This window comes from Pristis pectinata, chromosome 5 (assembly GCF_009764475.1).
Source record: "Pristis pectinata isolate sPriPec2 chromosome 5, sPriPec2.1.pri, whole genome shotgun sequence".
NCBI lineage: Eukaryota > Metazoa > Chordata > Chondrichthyes > Rhinopristiformes > Pristidae > Pristis > Pristis pectinata.
The window spans coordinates 49915083-49936870 of record NC_067409.1 but is presented as its reverse complement, the minus strand read 5'-3'; the positions used below and the strand labels follow the sequence as shown (position 1 = coordinate 49936870).

Below are 21788 nucleotides of genomic sequence, written 5' to 3'. Positions count from 1 at the left end.
CCTCTGGAGTCTCTCAGCAGAGCAAAATAACTCCTATTTTCTGTACAAGTAACTGCTTCCTTAAACCCCTCCCATTTTTCTTTCACTCCCATGTCCAACAGCAAATGGATTTCATCATCTACAGTGTTACTAGAAGCATCAATTGAGTTGCTTCAGCCATTTCCTTGCCCCATTTTAATTTTGAAGCTGTCGTTCTTATTTATTCCTTATCTCATCCACCTGTGCTCTCCAACCTTCAACTCTTCAACAGTTAGAATCATCCAAAACTATTCCTAGCCCTGACTTTATTTCCGATACAGCCTCCTCGCCTTGGACATTCTCTTTCATTGTTATCAACGTTTTAAGATATTAAGATAGTTATTAGTCACATGTACGTTGAAACATAGTGAAATGCGTCTTTTTGCGCTACCGAGAATTTGCTGGTGGCAGCCCGCAAGTGTCTTCCGGTGCCAACATAGCATGCCCACAGCTTCTAACCTGTACGTCTTTGGAATGTGGGAGGAAACTGGAGCACTTGGAGGAAACCCACATAGACATGGGGAGAACGTACAAACTCCTTGCAGACAGTAGTGGGAATTGAACCTGGGTCGCTGGCACTGTAATAGCGTTACGTTAACCACTACACTATTGTGCCGCCCTTGCACTACCGTGCAACCTCTTCCAAAATCTGATCCTTGATCCTCACTAGCCACTCTCCTAAATGTAACCTATTTTCATCCATAGTTTCTAAATGTGTTATTGACTGTAAATCCACAATTAATCCAAGTGAAGGCACGGGAGATTGCAGATGCTGGAATCGGGAGCAAAAATCAAACTGCTGGAGGAATTCAGCGGGTCAGGCAGCATCCAATGAGGCAAAGGGATGGCCGATACTTCGGGTCGAGGTGCTGCATCAGGACTGAGAGTGTAGAGGGGAGATGGCCAGTATAAAGAGTGTAGAGGGAGGGGTGAGGCAGGTGCTGGCAAGTGAAAGGTGGATCCTGGTGAGGAGAGTTGATGGGCGGATGAAGCCAGGGTGCAGAGAGCAATAAGAGGCAGGGAGGTGATAAGTAGAAAGGGCTGCAGGTAATGCAACCCTGATGCAAGGAAGGTGATGAGTAGTACCAGGTAAGGGTGGGATGCTGGGCAGACGGGAACAGTAGAGGGGAGGGAATAAGGGACCCAGTGGGTTATCTGTGATAGACAGCTGGAACCAGAGAGGGCAGAGGAAAGAAACTCTGTAACAGGGGGCTGGGACGGTGGAGGGTGGTGGTGGTTTGGAAAGAAAGAGACGTGTGAGTGGATCAGAAGGAGGGAGAAAAGAACAGGGGGTTCTGGAGAACTCAATGTTCGTGCTGTTGGATTGTAGACTACCCAGGTGGAATACGAGTTGCTGTTCCTTGAGTTTGTGACCCGAAACATTGACTAAAAAACAAGCAGCAGCTTGTTTTTTGCTCTTAATCCAACTGATATATCTTTGCAACAGGATTTATTGCGAGACTGTGATTAAAGCCTGGAATGACATTCTCTTTTGCTGTTTTCCTTGACTTTTCTGGAGATGGATTTGACCAAAGCTGGTCCTCCACTGTTGCTTGACTCCGAACCTGTATTGGTTGCACCATTCTTATCTCTTCTATTCTTGACTGTTCAGTCAATGGATAGAAAACGGAGATTAATAGTGGAAGTGCAATAGATGACACTAATTTGAATTTTCAGAAGGCTTTTGCTAATATATCCATTAATAGCAAGAAGGTCAGAGTTCAGGATCAGGAGAAATTATAGCAAACTGGGTTGCCATTTGGGCTCAGGACAGAAAACAGAACATGGGAATGAAAGGTGGACATTCACAGTGGAAGAAGGTGGGTAACTGTGCCCCACAGGGAGCAATGTTGGGATCACTGCTGTTCAGAATTGCATTAACGATTCAGACTTTGGAATTAAAAACAGTTTCTAAGTTTGCTCATGAGACCAAATTGTGGGGAGGAGTCAGTGCTGAGGAGGATTGAAGTAAATTATTGGAGGTCATTAATTGGAAAATTAAGTTTAATACAGAAAATGTAAAGCAGCATATTTTGGTGGGAAAGAAGTCTCTCTTTGCTTGGATGGTAACTGGATCTTGTAGTACAAATACACCACTCACTAAAATTCCATCACAGATTAGCAAGGCCATAAAAAAAGCAAAACAAAAACAAGTTTTTTATTTGTCCTTTCTAGAATTAACACATGGGGAGGCTATGCTAAATCTGTATTGACTTTTGGTTATGCAACACTGAAGAGTTCTGCTTGCAGTTCTATATCATAAGAAAGATATTGAGGCAATGGAGAGAGCTTTATGAGGCTGATTTCCCTCCACTTGTCTCAACCTCTTCACTATAAAATTATGAGGGTCATAGGGTGAACAAGCAATATCTTTTTTCCATTATTGAGCAATCCAATACCAGAGGACATGCAGTTAAGGTGAGAGGGGGTAGTTTCAGAAGAGATGTGAGGGGTAAGTTTTTTACTCGGAGCGTGGTGGATGCCTGGAATGCGTTGCCTGATAGGGTGGTGGAGGCAAACACACTGGGGGCTTGGATGGACACATGAATGAGAGGAAGATGGAGGGATATGGGCATCCTGTAGGTAGGAGGGATTAGCTATGTCAGCACAACATTGTGGGCCCAAGGGCCTGTTCTGTACTGTACTGTTCTATGTAATCAACTCATTCTCTTTGCTACTGTTTTAGGATAAATAAAACTAATCAAAAATTCAAAAGAAAACTACTATTGATGCCAGAAATCTGAGCTAAGACAGAAAATGTTGAAGATACTCAGTAATTCAGACAGCATCTAATGAGAGATGTTACGGACTAGGTTACTATTGGTGAATGTCCCTTTAAGATAGAGTAGTGTGTGTGTGTGTGTGGTGTCGTGACCTCAACAGAAGATAAAGGAGGTATTGATGTTTTTGCAGCAGTCGGACGAGAGAGAGAGAGAGAGAGAGACCAGCCTGCTAGTCTCTATCGATGGATGAAAAACAGTAACTGTGTCTGTCACTACAATCCACGTATGGATTTTTGGAGTAATCCGGTGGAGTCCACTTTGTTGTTGACCCTTTTTTTTTAGTTTTATTTATAGCGTGGTAACAGGCCCTTCCAACCCAACGCCACCCTTTTTTTTTAAACCCAAATTAACCTACCCGTACATCTTTGCAATGTGGGAGGAAACTGGAGCACCTAGAGGAAACCCATGCAGACACGGGAGAACGTACAAGCTCCTTACAGACAGCGACGGGAATCGAACCCTGATCGCTGGTACTGTAAGAGCGTTGCGCTAACTGCTACACTACCGTGCCATAGAAGGAAACAGGTATTTGTGTGGACGGCCACATCTCGGGTGTGTTTAGGGGTGGCAGATACTTCGGAACAAAGCAGTGGAGTTCACTTTGTTGTTGACCTGTAGAAGGAAACAGGTATTTGTGTGGACGGCCACGATTCGAGAGCCTTTCAGGGTGAGGAAGATGCAGTGGAGTAGTCACTGCTGAGTAGACACTGAGGTGTCGTATGCGTTCCATCGTGGAACATTTGGATTTCGTAATTACTCTCTATTCTCTCTCTACATTTCCTTTTCAGTCAACGGTGGTTTTGAAGAAGCCTTTGCTCATGTTTCACCTTATGGCTTGCTGAACTGAACTTTGAAAACTATTCCTGGACTTGGAGTTTGGGAGATTGCCACACACACACACACACACACACACACACACACTACGAGTTTAGTTTTTGGGTTAATGTTTAAGATTTAACATTTTTACTTCTAACATTCTAACGTTTTTACATTTATTTTGCTTATTATCATAAGTAGTTATTAGTAAAATAGTTTTTAACACTTATACGTGATTCGGTGTGTTTCTTTTTTTGCTGGTTCGTAACAAAATTGGGGGCTCGTCCGGGATAGTTCCCCAGATTGACGAGTGTCATCCAGGATAGTTCCCCAGATTGACGAGATTCGTCCGGGATAGATCCCAAGATTGACGAGGGTGGTCTGAAATCAAACTCAAGTCTGGTACTAGAGGTCTGAGTTTGAACAAATTGGGGTCTTAGTGGATGACCGATTGTGGTCGGTCTGATAAAATTGTTTTTGATTGGCTTGTGTGTGTGGAAACCAGCAGCAATGGATATTAATGCATTTTTGGAGTCACCAACCCCAGAGGGACTGGAGGTGGCAAGAAAGGATGATTTGGTAAAAATTGCTACAAAGCTAAACCTTAAAGCAGTAAAGCAGTCTATGAAAAAAGCAGTTATTCATAGAATGATAGTTGTCTATTATTTGGAGAAGGAAGTGTTTGAGGTGAGTGAAGTAGCTGAGTTTCCTGAGATTAAACCAGTGATTTCTGATGTGACTTCTCAACCAGTGGAGTTGGGGGAGGAAGAGTTAGAACAGTTTCCTGGGAGGACACCAGAGCTTTCAGAGGCCCAGGTGCAGTTAGCAAAGATAGAATTAGAACGAAGGAAACTAGAGTTAGAGGCTGAACGGGGAAAAAACTCAGATGAAGTTTGAGGCTGAGGCAGAACAAAGGAAGATAAATGCCCAGATAGAAATGAAGAAAATGGAGTTGGAACAGAAAAGGATGGAGTTAGAAATGAAACAGATAGAGAATAAGTTAGCAATGAAGCGAAGGAGTTTTGTTAGAGCTAGAGCTAAAGAATTAGCTGATAGTCCTGTGCAGCCTAATGTTATTTCCTGTGACAGCCCTAAACAGGAGGAAGATTGTGATGACTTGTCTGAGACTTTTCTGTCTTCACTGGAGGATCAAAATCCTTGTATTGGGTCTAAGTATAAAGATTTGTCTCTGTCCAAGACAGAATTTATAGTGGAGCAGACTAAAGACCCTGAGCTTACTGAATTGAGAGAAAAAGTACACTCAAGTGATGAGATGGTAGGAAAACAGAATCAAAGTTCCCTTGTCGTTCCTTTGAAGCCTATTCCTGTTTTTGGTGAACCCTTTTCGAAGGTAGTTGTGAACTGTGTACACCATTCCCAGAGGTTTGGGATGAAGGAGATCATTTGCTTTTGTTTGCAGTGAGACAGTTAGTGCAGGAAAACTTAGGTTTTGAATTTGTGTCTGGACATCGAGAAAGAGAAACTTTAAAATTGCCAGGAGAACAATGGGTTAATTTGCCGGACTCTGTTCAGAAATTTAAAAACCTGCAGAAAGCCTGCCAGATTGAAAGCCTTTGTTTTGGAAAACTTGTCCTGTCAAGGACTACATCTGTGGCCAATGCTGTTGACATTGAAAGCGTCAGATAACATTCTAACATTCTATCATTTTTACTTTTATTTTTCTTATTATCATAAGTAGTTATTAATAAAATAGTTTTTTAACACTTATACATGACTCGGTGTGTTTCTTTTGTTGCTGGTTCGTAACAGAGAAAGACAGAGTTAGGGTTCTGATGAAAGGTCATCAACATGAAACACCAACAACCTGTTCCATCTTGACCTGCAATTACTAAACCTGTCATCTTCGCATTTGTTTCCCCCAGAATGGCTCAAATTTAAATTTTACACATTGTGGCCTCATGCTTATATTCCTTAAAGTTCCGTCCCTCAAACCCCTTTCCCTTGCTGTTAATATTCCTATTCTCCAAGAAATCTTAGCTTTTGCCATCTCACTCGCCCAGACCTTCCTTCCCAAACCATTCAGCTGCACCTCCATGACCCCTTAAGCTCTTTCCTGAACCTTCTTTTCACCATTCTTTTTTCCGCCTCTTAATTTATCCTTAATTGGCTTGACGTCTACATTTGTTGAGCTTCCGTGATGTATTTAGGAATGTTTGCTGTACTGAAGGCATTCTCTTAACTATAAATAGTTACTGTGCACCACCTCCATTTTAAGTTCAGCAGTTTTAAGACGCAACAAAATAAAAAACTAAATTCGTGTTGTTGTAATCTGACTGAAGGCAAAAATTGTAGACTTGTTTTGGTTTGCTATTAGTGTTATATAAAACTTCTTGTATAGTTAACAGAGCTGGGATTGAAATTATTAGGTATATTGGCAAGTGTTTACTTATGAACTATATATTTTTAGAAGTATTCCTTTTCCTATACTATGAAGTAAAACACCTGATTTGTCAAATTATGCTGAGGCAGCTGTGTGATGTTTGATGTTTCAGCCTGAAGAATTAGTTTCCAGTTCCCATACATTCAAGAACAAGACTTTCAAGAAACCAAAAACCTGCAGCATCTGCAAACAACTCATCAACAGCAATCAAGGCCTTTCATGCAGGGGTAAGTGTCCAAATTGTGGTATTACTTATTTGTAAAGTGTTACTCATCTATTAAAGGTTTCCTTTGCATTTTAGTATGCTTCAGCTTTGTCAACTGTAATACAAGCATACCACCTGCAAGTGGCAGTAAGATGAGGGATCAGTCCTGGGTTTCAGAGTATTTTTCATGTTAATAAGATCCTTGAATACAAACATTTTTAACTGAATGGAGTTCATGTTACAAAGTAGAGCATAACCAAAGACACATAGAGGAACAAATCTTTAAGGACTGATTGCAATGTGAATAAAATAGAAAGTCAAACTGGTTGTAAATTTTAAAAAAAATGATGCAAAGTCTTGACGTAGTTCTGCTTAGGATTCTTATTTCTCTGCATATTTTTAGTTTATTTTCTTTAATCTTTTGATGTTTTTATATTTTTTTCCTGTTGCTGAGCTTTCTTTCCTTTGGTATCCTATTATGTTTATGATTTTCTCTTTTTTGCTTTATATTGATGGGGCTTAAACTACCTACTTATGTACCTGTTTGTGTGGGTACTTCTATAGATAGCTTCATCTAAGAACTGCACCTGCTTTCTTATGATAGATAATACAAGTCATAGTTCACTTCCATGCAGAACAATTTTTTGTTCAAAAGATAATGTCAGATGTGAAAGTATGTGAACATGCCATTGTTGCTTGCTTCAAGGTACTTTATTCTTGTGGATTTGTTAAGCAGAAAAACAAACATTTGGTTCACATTCAGATCATGGATGCATGGCGGTATTTTGCTGCAAGAGCTACTGGTGATGTTTATAATATTTAATACATCAACTTTTGTAACAGATGATGAGTTGTTGTATTAATGTTTAGAGGGGAGAGATGTGGCATTTCCTTTCCACCCACTCATTGATAGGCCAGCACTATTCCTAAAAAGATGGACAGCTATTACCAGGAGCAGAGGAATAAACAGACTATGATGCTGGTGTCAAAAGAAAAGGTCTCCCTGGTGAAACCCAATTTAGGTAGAGTAGCCTCACTTCCCAGCATGTCTTGGCGTTTTCAATAATGAAAGGCTTATTTCACATTGCAATGAGCAACTTGGGAAAAATTGGATTGTGGAAATTTTTGAGTGAAGCACAGAAGGTTGAAGTGAAGCTAGCCATCCTTGCATTTGTGAAAACTCCCAAGTTGCATGTTATCCTGACCTGGAAAAATATTGCTTTTACTTCACCTTTGAGAACATAGAATCCTGCCTGTCTCACCAACATCACTGGTGGAATATCTTCAGCAGATGAACAAGAAGGTAGTTGAATAAAAAATTATTGAAAGATTCAGCAGACCTGTAAAGAGAGAAACAGAGTTAGTTTAATGAGAACCTTGCTTCTCCCTCCACAGATGCAGCATGATCTGGGTTTTGCAGTATTTTTTGTTTTCCCCTTTTGAATCCATCTGGACGGCTGTTTGTTAAGCTATTCTTGTAAAGACAGTCTTCAAGATTATAACCGATGCTTACTTCAGACAAAATTACAGTTGCTCACTTGTTTGCGTAGGCTTCTTCGTATCAATAGCAGTCTCCATCATTTTCTGTTTTCAGACAGCCACAAGACTAGTGGTCATTTAAACTTAATAATGGTGTTGCAGGAGTTGCTCATTACTTGTAGGTCAGGAGCATAACTACAACTCAACAGCCCAGTGAAGACTGCCAGACCTGACATATTCAGTGGACCTAAAGCAAGTTCTCCTACTGACATGGAAAGTCCTCCATTTGATCATTCCATGTCCTTAGCATGACATCCACTAGATGGTTGTCCAGGCTAAGAAAGTCATACATCTCCCCACCTCCTGGTCACCTGCACTTAACTGATTAAGTAGGCCAACAACTGTGGTGACAGTGTCCACCATTGAGCTAAAGAGAGTACTAGTTAGAAATTCATAAATAAGAGGAATGTTTGAGGAGGGTTGCTTGTTGGTAGTTTCAGAGATTACTGATTTATTCAGTTACTTTTTCTCTCTTCTCCTGCATGTGCTGAGAGATGTTTTTCGTCACCGTTAGAGGGCTGGCTTCTCTCTGATACCTTGCTCCAAGTGACCCATCTTATTGTATGATCCTGGATGAAATTGGGCTGTTTGATAGCAGGAAGGCACCCACTGTAGTTTCATCCTGACTATGTTCAGCATCCGCAGACTAACTATTTTCAGTAGCGGCAGCACCAGGCAGCTTCATGGTGAAGCCTAGTTTAGAGTCGTCCTTGAATGGGCCTTAGTAAGGCAAAAATCCTCAACCAACCTGTTCCCATAACAGAGTAAAGATCTGTAATGAGACCCTGGAAAGTTAAGAGTCATCTCCAGTGCACCAGCAGACCCTTTGATCACCTGTCACTACTTGGCAGCAATGATCTCTGTTCTCTTAAGTTTCAGAAGCATTAGTTGTCCATAGCAGGCACCTCAAAGCACCACTGTTGCCCCCACAAAATCCTCTGAATCCACCAGTAAAAGAAAAGAATCAACACCTTTGTTCTCTCCCAGGTCAGTATTTTTGGCTTTGAGGCTCTGATCTTGCTCAATCTTTCAGCAACACTGCAACAACTAAAGAGAACATTAATAAACCTGCAGAATGGATAAACAATTGATCTGATTGAACAGTATACAAAACAAGTTTTTCACTGTATCTTGGTACAAGTGACAATAATAAACCAATACCAATACCAATTGGCACACGAAGTTCAGCACAGATAGAGGCCAAAGTACATTTTGGTAACAAGAACAGAGATGTAATTTATTATTCGGAGGTTGTGAGTGTATGTGGCATCGAAAACCAAAGTGGTCTACTAAAAGTCATGCCATCGGTTAGGAAAGCCACCTTTTTGAAAAAAACCAAAATCAGGCACAAGGATGTAAATCCAGAGGAATTATTCGATTTATGCTAAACCTGCATGAAACCTTGGGTTAGATCTCATTTGCAGTACTGCATACAGTTCTGCTTGCCATTATATGAAAATGATATTGAGATACTAAAGAGGGTACAGAGAAGATTTACGGGGATAATATCAGAAAGGGGGAGCTTGGGTTGTATGTGTGTCAGGAAAGGACGATAGACTGAATCTGTCTTTTTCTCAAAAAGGAGGCTGAAGGGGTAACCCAATATTGTGAAAGATTTGATGGAGTGGATGATGAGGGAATGTTTCCAAGCAGGGAAGAGCATAATGAAGCAAATAGGATGGTCACCAGGAAAGGTAATAGGAAATAATGAAACTTTTTTTGCCCCAACAATGGTGAGAAGTGGAACCCACTTTGGCAGAGAGTGATTGAAGTGGATAATGCACTTCGGGAGAGGCCAGACAAAGGTATGAGGGAGAATCTGTGGTTTGTGTGTAGGTCGGAACAAAACTGGAGTGGAAGCAAGATTGGAGATCAAACCTGCAAATCATTGCATTTGCATTCTTCAACCCATCCCACCTCCCCTTCCTTTAGTGGGAGTTATGTGGGTGTAAAGAATCATCTATATTCTGTGGCATGTTCATTGACTTGTCTTTCTTCAGTGTGGGTGGTTGGCGGATGTTCTGGTAGGTACAGTAACAGGTAGTCATGCACAGTGTATTCCTGATAGATTGCCAAATGCAACAATCATTCATCATTTAATTGAACCATATATCTTTCATTATAAACTGTGTGCTACCCTCACTAACTGATGAGACTTGCGTTGTGCCACCAATCTGGAAAAGCTCCTGCATTTGTTGTGTAAGTGTTCAAAGTGTTTATTCACACAGAGTAACACAGGCATCTTTGCAATTGTTTATGTGTACATAAAAGCTTTTTTGACTAACTATTCTAATATCTTTTATTTTCAATTTTTTCCAGTTTGCAAGTACGCATGTCACAAGAAATGTGAGTCAAAGGTAAGTAAGAATAAAGTAAATTGTTTTGTTTGTAATTTTCGACAATTAACCTATGGAAATTCTCCACGGCACTGTCATTCACTGCAATATAAATTGAAAGAAAAGTTAAAAAGTGTAATTTTTGTATTTGCACCTTTCATGACACTGAGCTCTTCAGTGAAACACTTTGGAAGTGGGCTTGACTGCAAAGCACAGCGATCAGCAATGAGCAAGTAACTGACTGATTGTATTTGTTATGGGATAAAAATTGGATTGGAGACCAGGGAAACTTTCTTCATGAAACTGATGTAGGGTCATTTACATCCATGTACCATTTTCAAGTAATATTTCATCCAAAAGGTGGCACATACAGCTGGGCAGCTTTGCCTCTCTCCTTGGATCTCTCCAGTAGTACTTCCACAGTCTTTGAGCAGGTGAGAGTGTTGCCAGCAAGACATGACTGAAGGCGCTGACATGCTTTCCTGCACTTTCCTCATGTTCTCTTACAACATAAAAAGAGGCTGTTCAGTTCCATGAGTCTATTTCAGCTCTCAGAACCATTCCTTTCCCCCCCCCCTTACTTCCCTGTAGCCCATCAACTCCACCCTAATTCTCCTATCACATCTCTACATGAGGGGTATTGCATAGGAACCAATTAACCTACCAATCAGCAGTTTGAGATGTGGGAGGAAATGAGAAAACCCAGTGGAAACCCATGCAATCAAAGGGAGAATGTGCGCACCACACACATAGCTCCAGAGGTCAGGATTGAACCCGAGTCATGGGAACTGCAAGGCAGTGTTATGCCACCCATTTTTCTTAACGCATTGAGATGGGCACAGGATGAGTTGGTGTGGGGGAACAGTAGATTTCACAAAAAGCAATTTGTGCTGTAAATTCAATCTAAGCATTTGACCAAAATATATAAATTGTCAAGTGTATTAAAGCACTCGCATAATGCTTTAGAAGTGGGGGCATAGGCCAACACACTCATTGTCAGAAGTGCTCGGGATATAATGGAATGGGGAGGGAAATCCCTTTTCAGAGTGTGTATATACCAATCTACATATTTTCAAAAATTTGAAACCATTGTAATCACAATATGGAATTGGTCTTTCCAACTACAATTTGGCCTTAAGAATGCTGAGTATTTTTAAGTTACATGTGGAATTTGCTCACACTTTGTTAATGATTATTTTTAAATATTCTACCTGGGGTGCCTTTGATGGAATGAACATTATGTGAACTCTACTGTGACTGTGTTCAATAAATTTCCACATTGCAGTCAGAGAATTGTTTATGACACACTCCACTGGCATATTAACCAGTGACTTGTTTTACAACGTCTGACCTATATAACGATTGGCCGATAATTTCGGTACATAAAGTTAATCTTTAAAACCCAGTTAGCTAAAGCCAAGAGAAGTAACGTGTAGAATGAAGTTCCTGGATAATTCATTTTTAGGTTTTGCTTTCTTGTCTGCTCATTTGACTATGGTGGTTATTGGTTTCCTTTGCATAATAACTGTTGGAACTTTCACCAAAATGGAAAAGCTGGTAAAAGTGAGCCACTGTTATTGACAATCCATTGCATTGATCCTGCATGTAACTGCATTTCTGCCAAGATTCACTGCTGTGAGCTATTGGCCATGGGGTGAGTGAGGGAGAGTACATACGTAACATGTTAAAAAGAGAGAGGTCCTTTGGTCCATTAAATCTCTGCTGGCTCCCAGAAGAGCAGTCGTATCAGTCCTACTCCCTCCTCTTCATTCTCCTGTAGCCCAGCAACTTGCTCTCTCTCTCAAACCCATCAACTTTCCCTTTTAATTCTTCTGCCACTTATTTACACTCAGGGTAGTTTACAGTGGTCATTCAACCTACCAACCAGCACTTCTTTGGCATGTGGGAGGAAACTGGAGCACCCAGACAAAACTCCTGCAGTCATTGGGAGAAAGTGCAAACTCCACACTGACAGCATCTGAAGTCAGGAGTGAACCAGGATTCCTGGAGCAGTGAGGCAGCAGCACTAACTGCTCTGCCACTATGTTGCCGTCTCCTGATGTTGGTAGAGAGGGCTTGGTGAGGGAGACAAACACAGAAATCCTTTGGACAATTAGTGAAGAATCTTGGGAGTTAAAATTGCCCGCTTCTTACTATTGGTTTAATGGATGTCTCACAATCGTCTGAGCCCTTGTCTACTATGTTCTTTCCCTGCATTACATTGGGGACTTATAGAAGTGATGATCCAATCGAATATAAGAGGTAATAGAGAAGATGAGGTATAGCTAGTAGGATTGAATTTCATTATTCAAGATTTTTCCAAGTATTATCTACAGTCATATTTTACAATCACAGCAATAAAGTTCACAAAAGAGATGAGGATAGTAGCCTGTAAACTGAAATGATAAAATGCAAAGACATACAGTTACAAGTTGGGCACTAAAAATGATTTTGCCAGCAAAATCAAATCCTGGATATGAATGAGGAAAAACAGGTCAACATTCTACCTTTGCTCTTGAGAGAAAGGAGCATAAATTAATATTTCAATAAGTGGACTTACTTTGGTTAAAAGCCCAAAATTTGCACTTCTATAACATTCATTGGGTCGGGGGAGAAAGTTATGGCGGCTCACAGAAAAGACAATCACATATTGAGCAGGAGGAGGAAAAACAAAAGGTTCAGAAAGAGACAAGTGGATGGTGAAGAAAGAAAACTTTGTGAGGAAGTCAGGTTGGGGGGTGGTGGATAAGTGGAAATTGTGGGTGAAGGGTATCGGAGTGATGGGAAGACGGTTTAAGGAATTATTCAGGTAATAAAAAAAGTCAGCCATTGTCAGATGAGTAGAGCAGGAGTGAAGGATAGAGAAGGTTTAGAGAAGAGAGGGTCACTTTAATAGGAAGAAGAAAGAAACTACCTTTTTACTTAGCAAGGCACAGATTCTGCCACATGGAAGGATTGTGGTCTGTTGGTAAATGAAACACAGCAAAACTGCAGATACAGGAAGCACTTAATAAGGCTATGGGCATTTATTGCCAAGGGGCTGGAATATAAACATCTGGAGACTTTCTGCAGTTTCACAGTGCTGGAATACTGCTTCCACATTTGGTGCAGTGTGGATTCGCTATCTTGATTTCTGGGATGAGATAGTTGTAATTTGAGGAGAGCGAGTAGGATTTGTCCATGCTCACTGGAGTTTAGTGGAATTGGAGGGAATCCTGTTGAGATGTATACATTGTTGAGAAACTGGTGATTTTGAGTGGGAATGAAAGTGCTGAGGGATTGATTCCTGTGATGGTAGAGTTAAAAAATTGGATGAGAAAGTACCATTTAGGATTCTGATGCAGAAAATTATCTTTACCCGGGGAATCTCCGGTTCTCTCCCTCTTAAGGGCTAAGTTCAATCCTGGGAAAAAGACTTTTGGATACAAAGGGAATCAACGGAGAAGGAAATTGGTGAGTAAGTGGACTTGAACTGCAGGATCAGCCATGATCTAATTGAATGGCAGGGGTAGGAGGGATTGAATGCCCTACTCCTCTTTACATTCAAGGCCAAGGATGCTGTCGCACTTGGATGCAGGTGATGGGGATGATAATCTAAAAGTCTGAAACATGACTTTTAAATTTTCTTGTTTAATTTTACAATGTAAAGCCTTCAATTTTTCATCTATATATTTAGAACATAGAACATTACAGCACAGTACAGGCCCTTCGGCCCACAATATTGTGCCGACATTTTATCCTGCTCTAAGATCTATCTAACCCTTCCCTCCCACATAGCCCTCCATTTCTCTATCATTCATGTGTCTAAGAGTCTCTTAAATGTCCCTAATGTATCTGCCCCCACAACCTCTGCCAGCAGTGTGTTCCACGTACTCACCACTCTCTATGTAAAAAAAAACTTACCCCTGACATCCCCCATATATCTTCCTCCAATCACCTTAAAATTATGCCCCCTCGTGTTAGCCATTGTCGCCCTGGGAAAAAGTCTCTGACTGTCCACCCGATCTATGCCTCTTATCATCTTGTACACCTCTGTCAAGACACCTCTCATCCTCCTCCTCTCCAAAGAGAAAAGCCTGAGCTCACTCAATCTATCCTTGTAAGACATGCTCTCCAATCCAGGTAGCATCCTGGTAAATCTCCTCTGCACCCTCTCGAAAGCTTCTACATCCTTGCTATTAATGAGGTGACCAGAACTGAACACAATACTCCAAGTGTGGTCTAACCAGAGTTCTATAGAGCTGCAACATTACCTCACGGCTCTTGAACTCAATACCCTAACTAATGAAGGCCAACACATCATACGCCTTCTTAACAACCCTATCGACCTGCGTGGCAACCTTGAGGGATCTATGGACGTGGACCCCAAGATCCCTCTGTTCTTTCACACTGCTAAGAGTCCTGCCATTAATCTGCCTTCAAATTCGATCTCCCGAACTGTATCACTTCACACTTATCCAGGTTGAACTCCATCTGCCACTTCTCAGCTCAGCTCTGCATCCTATCAATGTCCTGTTGAAACCTACAGCAAACTTCTACACTATCCACAACACTACCAACATTTGTATCATCAGCAAACTTACTAACCCACCCTTCCACATCCTCATCCAAGTCATTTATAAAAATCACAAAGAACAGGGGTCCCAGAACAGATCCCTGCGGAACACCACTGGTCACTGACCTCCGGGCAGAATACGCTCCATCTCTCATTGGATCACATTCTGACCTATCGTGGCTCCCTATTTCTCAAGCCACCTGCAAACATTTTATACTCTGTTCCTCTGACTGTGAATTATTATTTTTTGCATTGACCAGTGGCTTCAGCTATCACAACTTCACAATGGAATTCTTTCTTGAATCTTTGTGCCCTTCCACCTCTTTCCTCTTACAACAAGTATTTGATCACCCTTCCCATTAGCAATTACCTTGTTTCAGATCATGAGAACATAATATAAGAAATGGGAGCAGAAGTAGCCTGTGCAATCCCTCTAACCTGTTCTGCCATTCATAAGATCATGGTTGATCTGATCTGCACCTCAACTCCACTTTCCAGCTTAACCCCTGTAACTGTCCATCTTAGCCTTCCACATTCATTGGCATTTGAGTATGTAACTGTGAAATGCATTCAAGGTTTGCCTGGTAAAGATGTGATCTAACTGCAAAATCTTGTTGTTGACTTGTAGTTAGTAGATGTGAACTGCTCCATCAAGAGAGCTTCATCTGCAAAGTTTTATGGGTGATATGGAGGATTTTAGGAGACAAGTTGTCGAGGTGGCGACCATAAAGTTTGAGGTGTCTGAATGTGCCCTTTGTTATTAGATTGGATGCAGATGACTAAAGGGAGCTTGGGACCCAGCTTTGAGCTGAGGTGGGTAATATGTGAGAGGCAGAGAATTTGTATCATCATAGACAGATAGCTTCAGTTTTCCTGACAGCAGAAAGAATGTTCTATCCTGTGCAAGTTTAAATGTTGAGAAAACGTGTTTTAGGAATTGGCAACAACTCTGGTAGGAGGCGAACTGATTCATCTTGTGGTTGCTGAGGAAGTGTGGTCTGAGCTTTGGGTGGAGAAGGGGAGTGATGCAGCTGTGGGGTTGAAGGAAGTGAGGCATGAGCTGTGGGATGGAGAAGGGGAGTGGCTCAGCTTTGAGGCTGGAGGAAGAGGGGTGTGAGTGGTGGGGTGCAGAAGGGAGGTGATACAGCTGTGGGTATGCAGGAAATGGGGTGTGATGTGGAGAAGTGAAACGACAGTTGGAGAAAGAGGGACGTGCGTCGTGGGATGGAAAAAGGGAATGACAGAACTGACTGTGACCATCACACAGGTCGTCCCCAGGTAACGAACAGGTTCCATTTATACAGTTGTCCAGTAGTTGATTTTGTCCATAAGTTGGAAGATGCACAAAAGTCAGTCAATATGGTAACCACACCATAGTATTGTAATGAATGGCGTCAAAAGCACATGAGACTGATAATAAAGAACAATCATTAAAATTGAAGAGAAAGAGGAAACTAGTTCTGCTGTTCATAGGAACGAACATACGTACGTACATCTGACTTTTGAATTTAATAATATAATAGGAGCTTGTTTGTATGCAGGGGTGTCCATAAATTGGGTGTTCTTAACCCGGGGATGGCCTGTACTTTTGGTAATTGGTTTATTGTTGTCACGTACTGAGATATAGTGAAAAGCTTTTGCATGCCATCCAGACAGATCATTCCATGCATAAGTACATCGAGGTAGTACAAAAGGAAAACAAAATCAGATTGCAGAATATAGTGTTACAGAGAAATTGCATTTCAGATAAACAAATAAGATGCACGTGCCATGATGAAGATGTGAGAGATCAAGGGATCATCTTTATCGTATAAGAGGTCAGTTCAACAGTCTTATAACAGAAGGATAGAAGCTGGCCTTGAGCCTGGTGGTACATGACCTCAAGCTTCTGCATCTTCTGTCTGATGGAATAGGGAAGAAGAGAGGATGAGTGGGGTGGGTCAATCAATGTTGACCTCTTTCGCGAGGCAGTGGAAAGTGTAGACAAAGTGAATGGAAGGGAGGCTGGTTTTCATGATAGACTGGGATTAAGTTCACAACTCTCTGCAATTTCTTGCTATCTTGGGCAGAGTAGTTACCATGCCAAGCTGTGACGCATCTGGATAGAATGCTCTCTATGGTGCATCTATAAAAATTGGTGAGGGTCATTGGGAACATGCCGAATTCTGAGGAAGTAGGGGCACTAGTGTGCTTTCTTGGCCATAGTGTCTACATGGCTGGACCAGGACAAATTATTGGTGATATTTGCACCCCAGAACTTGAAGGTCTCAACCATCTCCACCTCACCACCATTCTGAAGAATGTGCCAGTGCTTTGGAATGATGCTTGAGGCCAACCTGGAAATCATGAGTTAAAGGCAGCTAAATTTGGAACTCTTTCATGGACCATCGAACATTTACATGCTGGGGAATGGGGACATGGGGATTGAAGATGAACTCACCAACCGAATCCAACCTTCCAGCACTATCCACTACACTTGGAAGATCCATTCAGTTGTGAAGAGGATTTGTGCCTCTACCATAATTCTGGTGAAACTTGTGTTCTCATCTCATGTCTAACCCTTCCATTAATTAGTTTAAATTTATACCCCCTATTTTATGATCCCTCTGCTAACCGAAATGGGCCCTTTCCAATTTATTTCAGCCATGTGCCTCATAATTTTATACAATTGAATTTAGGCTCAATGCAGCATCCTCGGCCCATACAGTTGTTCCTCTCGGCTAACATTTTCCACTCCTGGCAACATCTTAGTATATCTTCTGCATCCTGTCTTGTGAGATCACGTCTCTTTTCTTTGGCTAGAACTGCTACAGCCTAACTAGCACAGGACGTGGTTCCAGCATAACCTCTCTACTCCTAAATTCTTTGTCTTGGCCATCCTACAGGCTTTTTTTAAAATCATTTTATTGAATTCTCCTGCTACCTGTAAAGATCTGTGGACATGTATGCCAAGATACCTCTATGTCTCTCAATACCTTTCCATTTATTTTGTATTCCCTTGCCCTCTTGCACCTTCGTATATATATTATCTTACATGTTATCTCAGAAGATAACTATTGACAGAGCTATTCAAAGTGTTACAAGTGTTTCTTTTGTGAGAAGAAGATACTGGCGAGAACTACTTGGTTTGACAGAGAAATTTTGATCACTCTAGTTGTCTGAAACATGGTTAAGTGGGGGGTGGGGGGGGGAGCAGGGGGACAGAGAAGGGTGAGTAAGGAGAGGGTGCTGTTCCATTTACACAGGACCGACAACTTGGACCAATATAGTGTTTGTTCTCTGGCTGTATTTAGACACCTTTGACCCCTAAAAAGAAACACCAAAAAATAATTCTACCATTTAGCCTTTAACTTGATTTGTAATACGCTGAAAATGGCATTATACATTAACACTTGTCACTCTGAAGATTGTGTATATAAATATACTTTGTGGATTATGTAAATAAATCAAAAGCATGATTTCTTTATCAACCTACTGATTTGTACTTATTTTATGATTTTGCTAAAAGCTGCCTTTTCTAGATTATTGGAGTCTGGTGTATTGAAAATTCTGAAATATAATGCTTCCTAGTGTATTATGGTATCACTACAATTTGCTTTTTAGATGACTGAAATTGCTCCTATCACTTGTTATCGTAGCTTTCACAGTTAAATGTACTTGCCAAGTTGATGGCTGTTGTATGGCCAGAGATAGAAGGATTTATGAACTGAGGTGTCAAGTTCATGCATGTGCTTTTCTTTCCCATGTCTGCCACAGCCTCTGCCCTTTTAGGTATGGAAGAAAATATTGTAGAAGAAACAAAAACTATTTTGCAGTTTTATTCAAGATGTAACAATTTATATATTGAGGTCAGCGTACTTAGCAGAATATTGAAATTTTGAACTTTGGAAAAACAATCAGACCTCTTCCGTGGTCATCACATCATGTGATGCTTTAATCCATTAGGTATGAGGTATATATTTTTAATTTACTTTCTGAAAGGTTCTTGTTTTTTTTTAAATACTAGTGCACTCAATTAATGTACACTTAGTTTTAGACACTACAAAAATTCAATAACAGATGGTGTTGTTGGGAAACTGTCACGCTTAAATTAATTGTTCTGTTATTTTGTAATGCATTTCCAGCAATAGCAAACCACATTAAGTTTATTCTCTGTGTCACAACCTCTTTTGCTCTAACTTGCTCATTTATTTTATTGTTTGCATTCAAATACACATGATATGTGATTTCTGACTGTAAAACTTCCAGTAATGTTGATAGTAGAACCTCAATGATTAGCTAGCTTGTTTTAAATTGTATAAAACTTTTGGGAAAGCCCTACCTCATAACCTGATGAGCGCCTGGCAAATAGGACTCCAATTTAATTCCTTTGATCGGTGTGAGATGGTCCCTTCAACAATGCAGAAATTCCTCAATAGGGTCGACCTATATTACAAGCTCCAATCTATTTCATGGAGTTCATGTGATGCTATTCATTTTAAGGATGTATGTGGAAGGTATCATCCTGGAAAGGTTTTTTTTGTGAATAGTTGTGTTGAAGTAAATGGTAAATAACAACTGAATACTTTTGCTTTCATGGTTGCACTGTTTTATTCTGGATATGCAGTATACAAAAAACAATCAGAACAGACAATAATTTGTATCCTCGTTACAAAAGGTGACCTAGAAATTTGATCTTGCATCAGAAAGAGCTACCTGAGCTAGCAACATCATCAAACAAGGCAAAGAAAATCAACACCTCAGATAACAAGGAGATTAAATAGTCCTTTTCATAAGTATTTGGATTCCCACAATCTGACACCATTATTATTGTAGGTCACAGAAATGATTCTACCCTGGGGATTAAAAGCATTGAAAAAGAAAGAAAATTTTAAGGCTCTGTTTTGATAGTTTGATGTGTAGCAGTTATTTTTACAGGTTTGGAAATCTAAGTTAGATTACCTTAACGACAGACAACCAACTAATTTCCTGAGATTTATGGAGTTTTCAACCTTATAATTCATGCAAACATCAGATTACAGGTGGTCCTCAGACCACGTTAGGGTTCCTTTCCTGAGAACGGTCCATAAACTGAATTTTCTATAAGTCACAAACAATTTTCCCCCAAAATCATAATGTGAAATCTTTAGCCTCGACAGCCCTTGGGGACTGATTTGCAAAGAGTAGACTGGGAAATGTCAGCGTAGGTGATAGGAGTTGTTACCAGCAAGTGAACTGTGACAAATATTTGTCTCAATGCGACGTGGGTGAGGTGATGGTGGGGAGGGGGGTGGAGTGTGGTGGGGGGGAGGGAGGGCTGCTGATCAGCGAGGAAAGCTATCGGCAGTGCGCTACCGAGAGATGGTTCAAGGTTCGTAACGTTTGATGAGATCTGAAGGGAAGTTTGGCGAAGACATTGGCTTTTTCTATGGGTGATCTCTGCATTGTTTCCTGGGTAAGAGACTCGAGTACAGTACCTGAGAGCAGAGTCTGGGAGTATTTGCGTAAAGTCGTATTTTCGTAAGTGAGGTCTTCAGCAATGCGGGGACCCCCTGTATTTACTTACTCAGAAGAACAATCTTTGAGATGAATATAGATGATAGAATAATGCTTAAGTTTTAGTACATTATGGGTAGAAGAAAATTTCATTCAAAGGTACAGTATATATTTGATATCAATTTATTTTGGAAAGCTCAATAAAATATGATTTACAGGAACTTTTTAAACCTATAAGCAGTGTCTAGTAGTGGTCCTTTTTATAGTTAATTGAGAAGCTACAGAATAAAACAAGAATGATTTGTCTCAATTGGCATTCAATTTCTTTGAATGTGGTTGATTTGAGTCAACAGAAAATAGCTTTGGATTTGCTTATATCCTATTTTATTAATTGTAAACTTCTGCTTAAGCCATAACTGAAATATTGCATCTTGGACTGGCCACCACACTTTAGGAAGAATATGAAGGTCTTAGCATGGATGCAGAACAGATTTGCTCAAATGATTCCAGGGATTAGAGACTTCAGTTGTGTGCATAGATCAAAGAAGCTGGGTTTGTTTGAGGGACACAGAAGATTAAACCGGGATCGGGTCGGATAAAAATCAGAGAAGTCATGAAGGAGATAGAATCGATTGATGTAAACTGTTCTCATTGGCAAAAGGGTTAAGGAGGGTATTGAAAACAAAGGTGATTTCTAATAGAACCAAAAATGACACTAGAAAAAGGGACAGTACCCTCACATTCACTAAGCACCGGCAACCAAACGCAAATTTCTAACCCAAAAACTTATTGAGCCATAATTTAAATCAAATATGTTTGCCAGATATTCAGTTTGAACATGGTGAATGGGTATCAATGTCATAGAGGCGAGGAGATTAATAACATTTCTAGCAATAATCTGAACCATCTCATTTTTCCCTGAATATAAAAGATATCATCATCTATAGTGAGAAATTCTCAAATATTTGAGACATAAATGACAAAATGAACTCCTATAAATACACAAACTGTAAATTAACAGTCTGGTATTCCATTTCTTCGGGTGTTGGCTTTGTTCCAGGAAAAGTCCTGCAAGCCCAAAGCTGCATTTATTTCTCAATTATAGTTTATTTTATTTGGATGGAAGCCCTTTCAAACACATTGAATGTACTTCTTTGTTTCATGGGTTAATATTCAGTGTGCAGTAGTTCTTTTATTACTCAGATCAAGAACTAAAGACTTAATCTGTTGCATGTTCCAAACAACTACCTGGTTTTGGTCGCAAATATTGATGGAACTATGCTTGGTTTTCATTGCTTTGAGTGTTTTTGAGTGAGAGCTTTTGCTGCGTGGAGATCCTTTCAAACATACTGACCTCAGCAGGGAATCAGTGCTGCGTGTGAGCAGGATAAGAAACACTGTGTCTTTTTAACCAGTCAGACTGAAAAAAACTTACTGGGCAACATGGATTCTGAAGTAGTAAGTGTAAACTTATTGTAAAATGATGCACAGAAACCAAAACAAAGAGGAAAAGGAAGATAGGATTGAGAGGTAAGAGGCAAAAGTTAAGATTAAATTATATTTTTTAGCATCTCCTACTATTTTAATTACGATTGAATAGAATTTCATTCTCTTAAAATGAAAGTTTCATATCTAATAATTAAGATGGTTCACTGTTCAA

At 40.4% G+C, this 21788-nt stretch overlaps 1 protein-coding gene across 7 annotated transcripts in view; it reads left to right on the top strand.

Moving 5' to 3' along the window:
- Nucleotides 1–21788, top strand: part of LOC127570373 (tensin-3-like) — a 326270-nt gene that overhangs the window by 125863 nt on the left and 178619 nt on the right. For 6 of the 7 annotated variants that reach the window (XM_052015880.1, XM_052015879.1, XM_052015884.1 and 3 more), the window contains 2 exons: nt 6131–6245; nt 10082–10119. In XM_052015880.1, coding sequence (XP_051871840.1) covers nt 6131–6245; nt 10082–10119 — 153 coding nt within the window. Of the gene's footprint in view, nt 1–6130; nt 6246–10081; nt 10120–21507; nt 21659–21788 lie in introns of those variants that run through there. The other variant, XM_052015885.1, reaches the window with a different exon arrangement.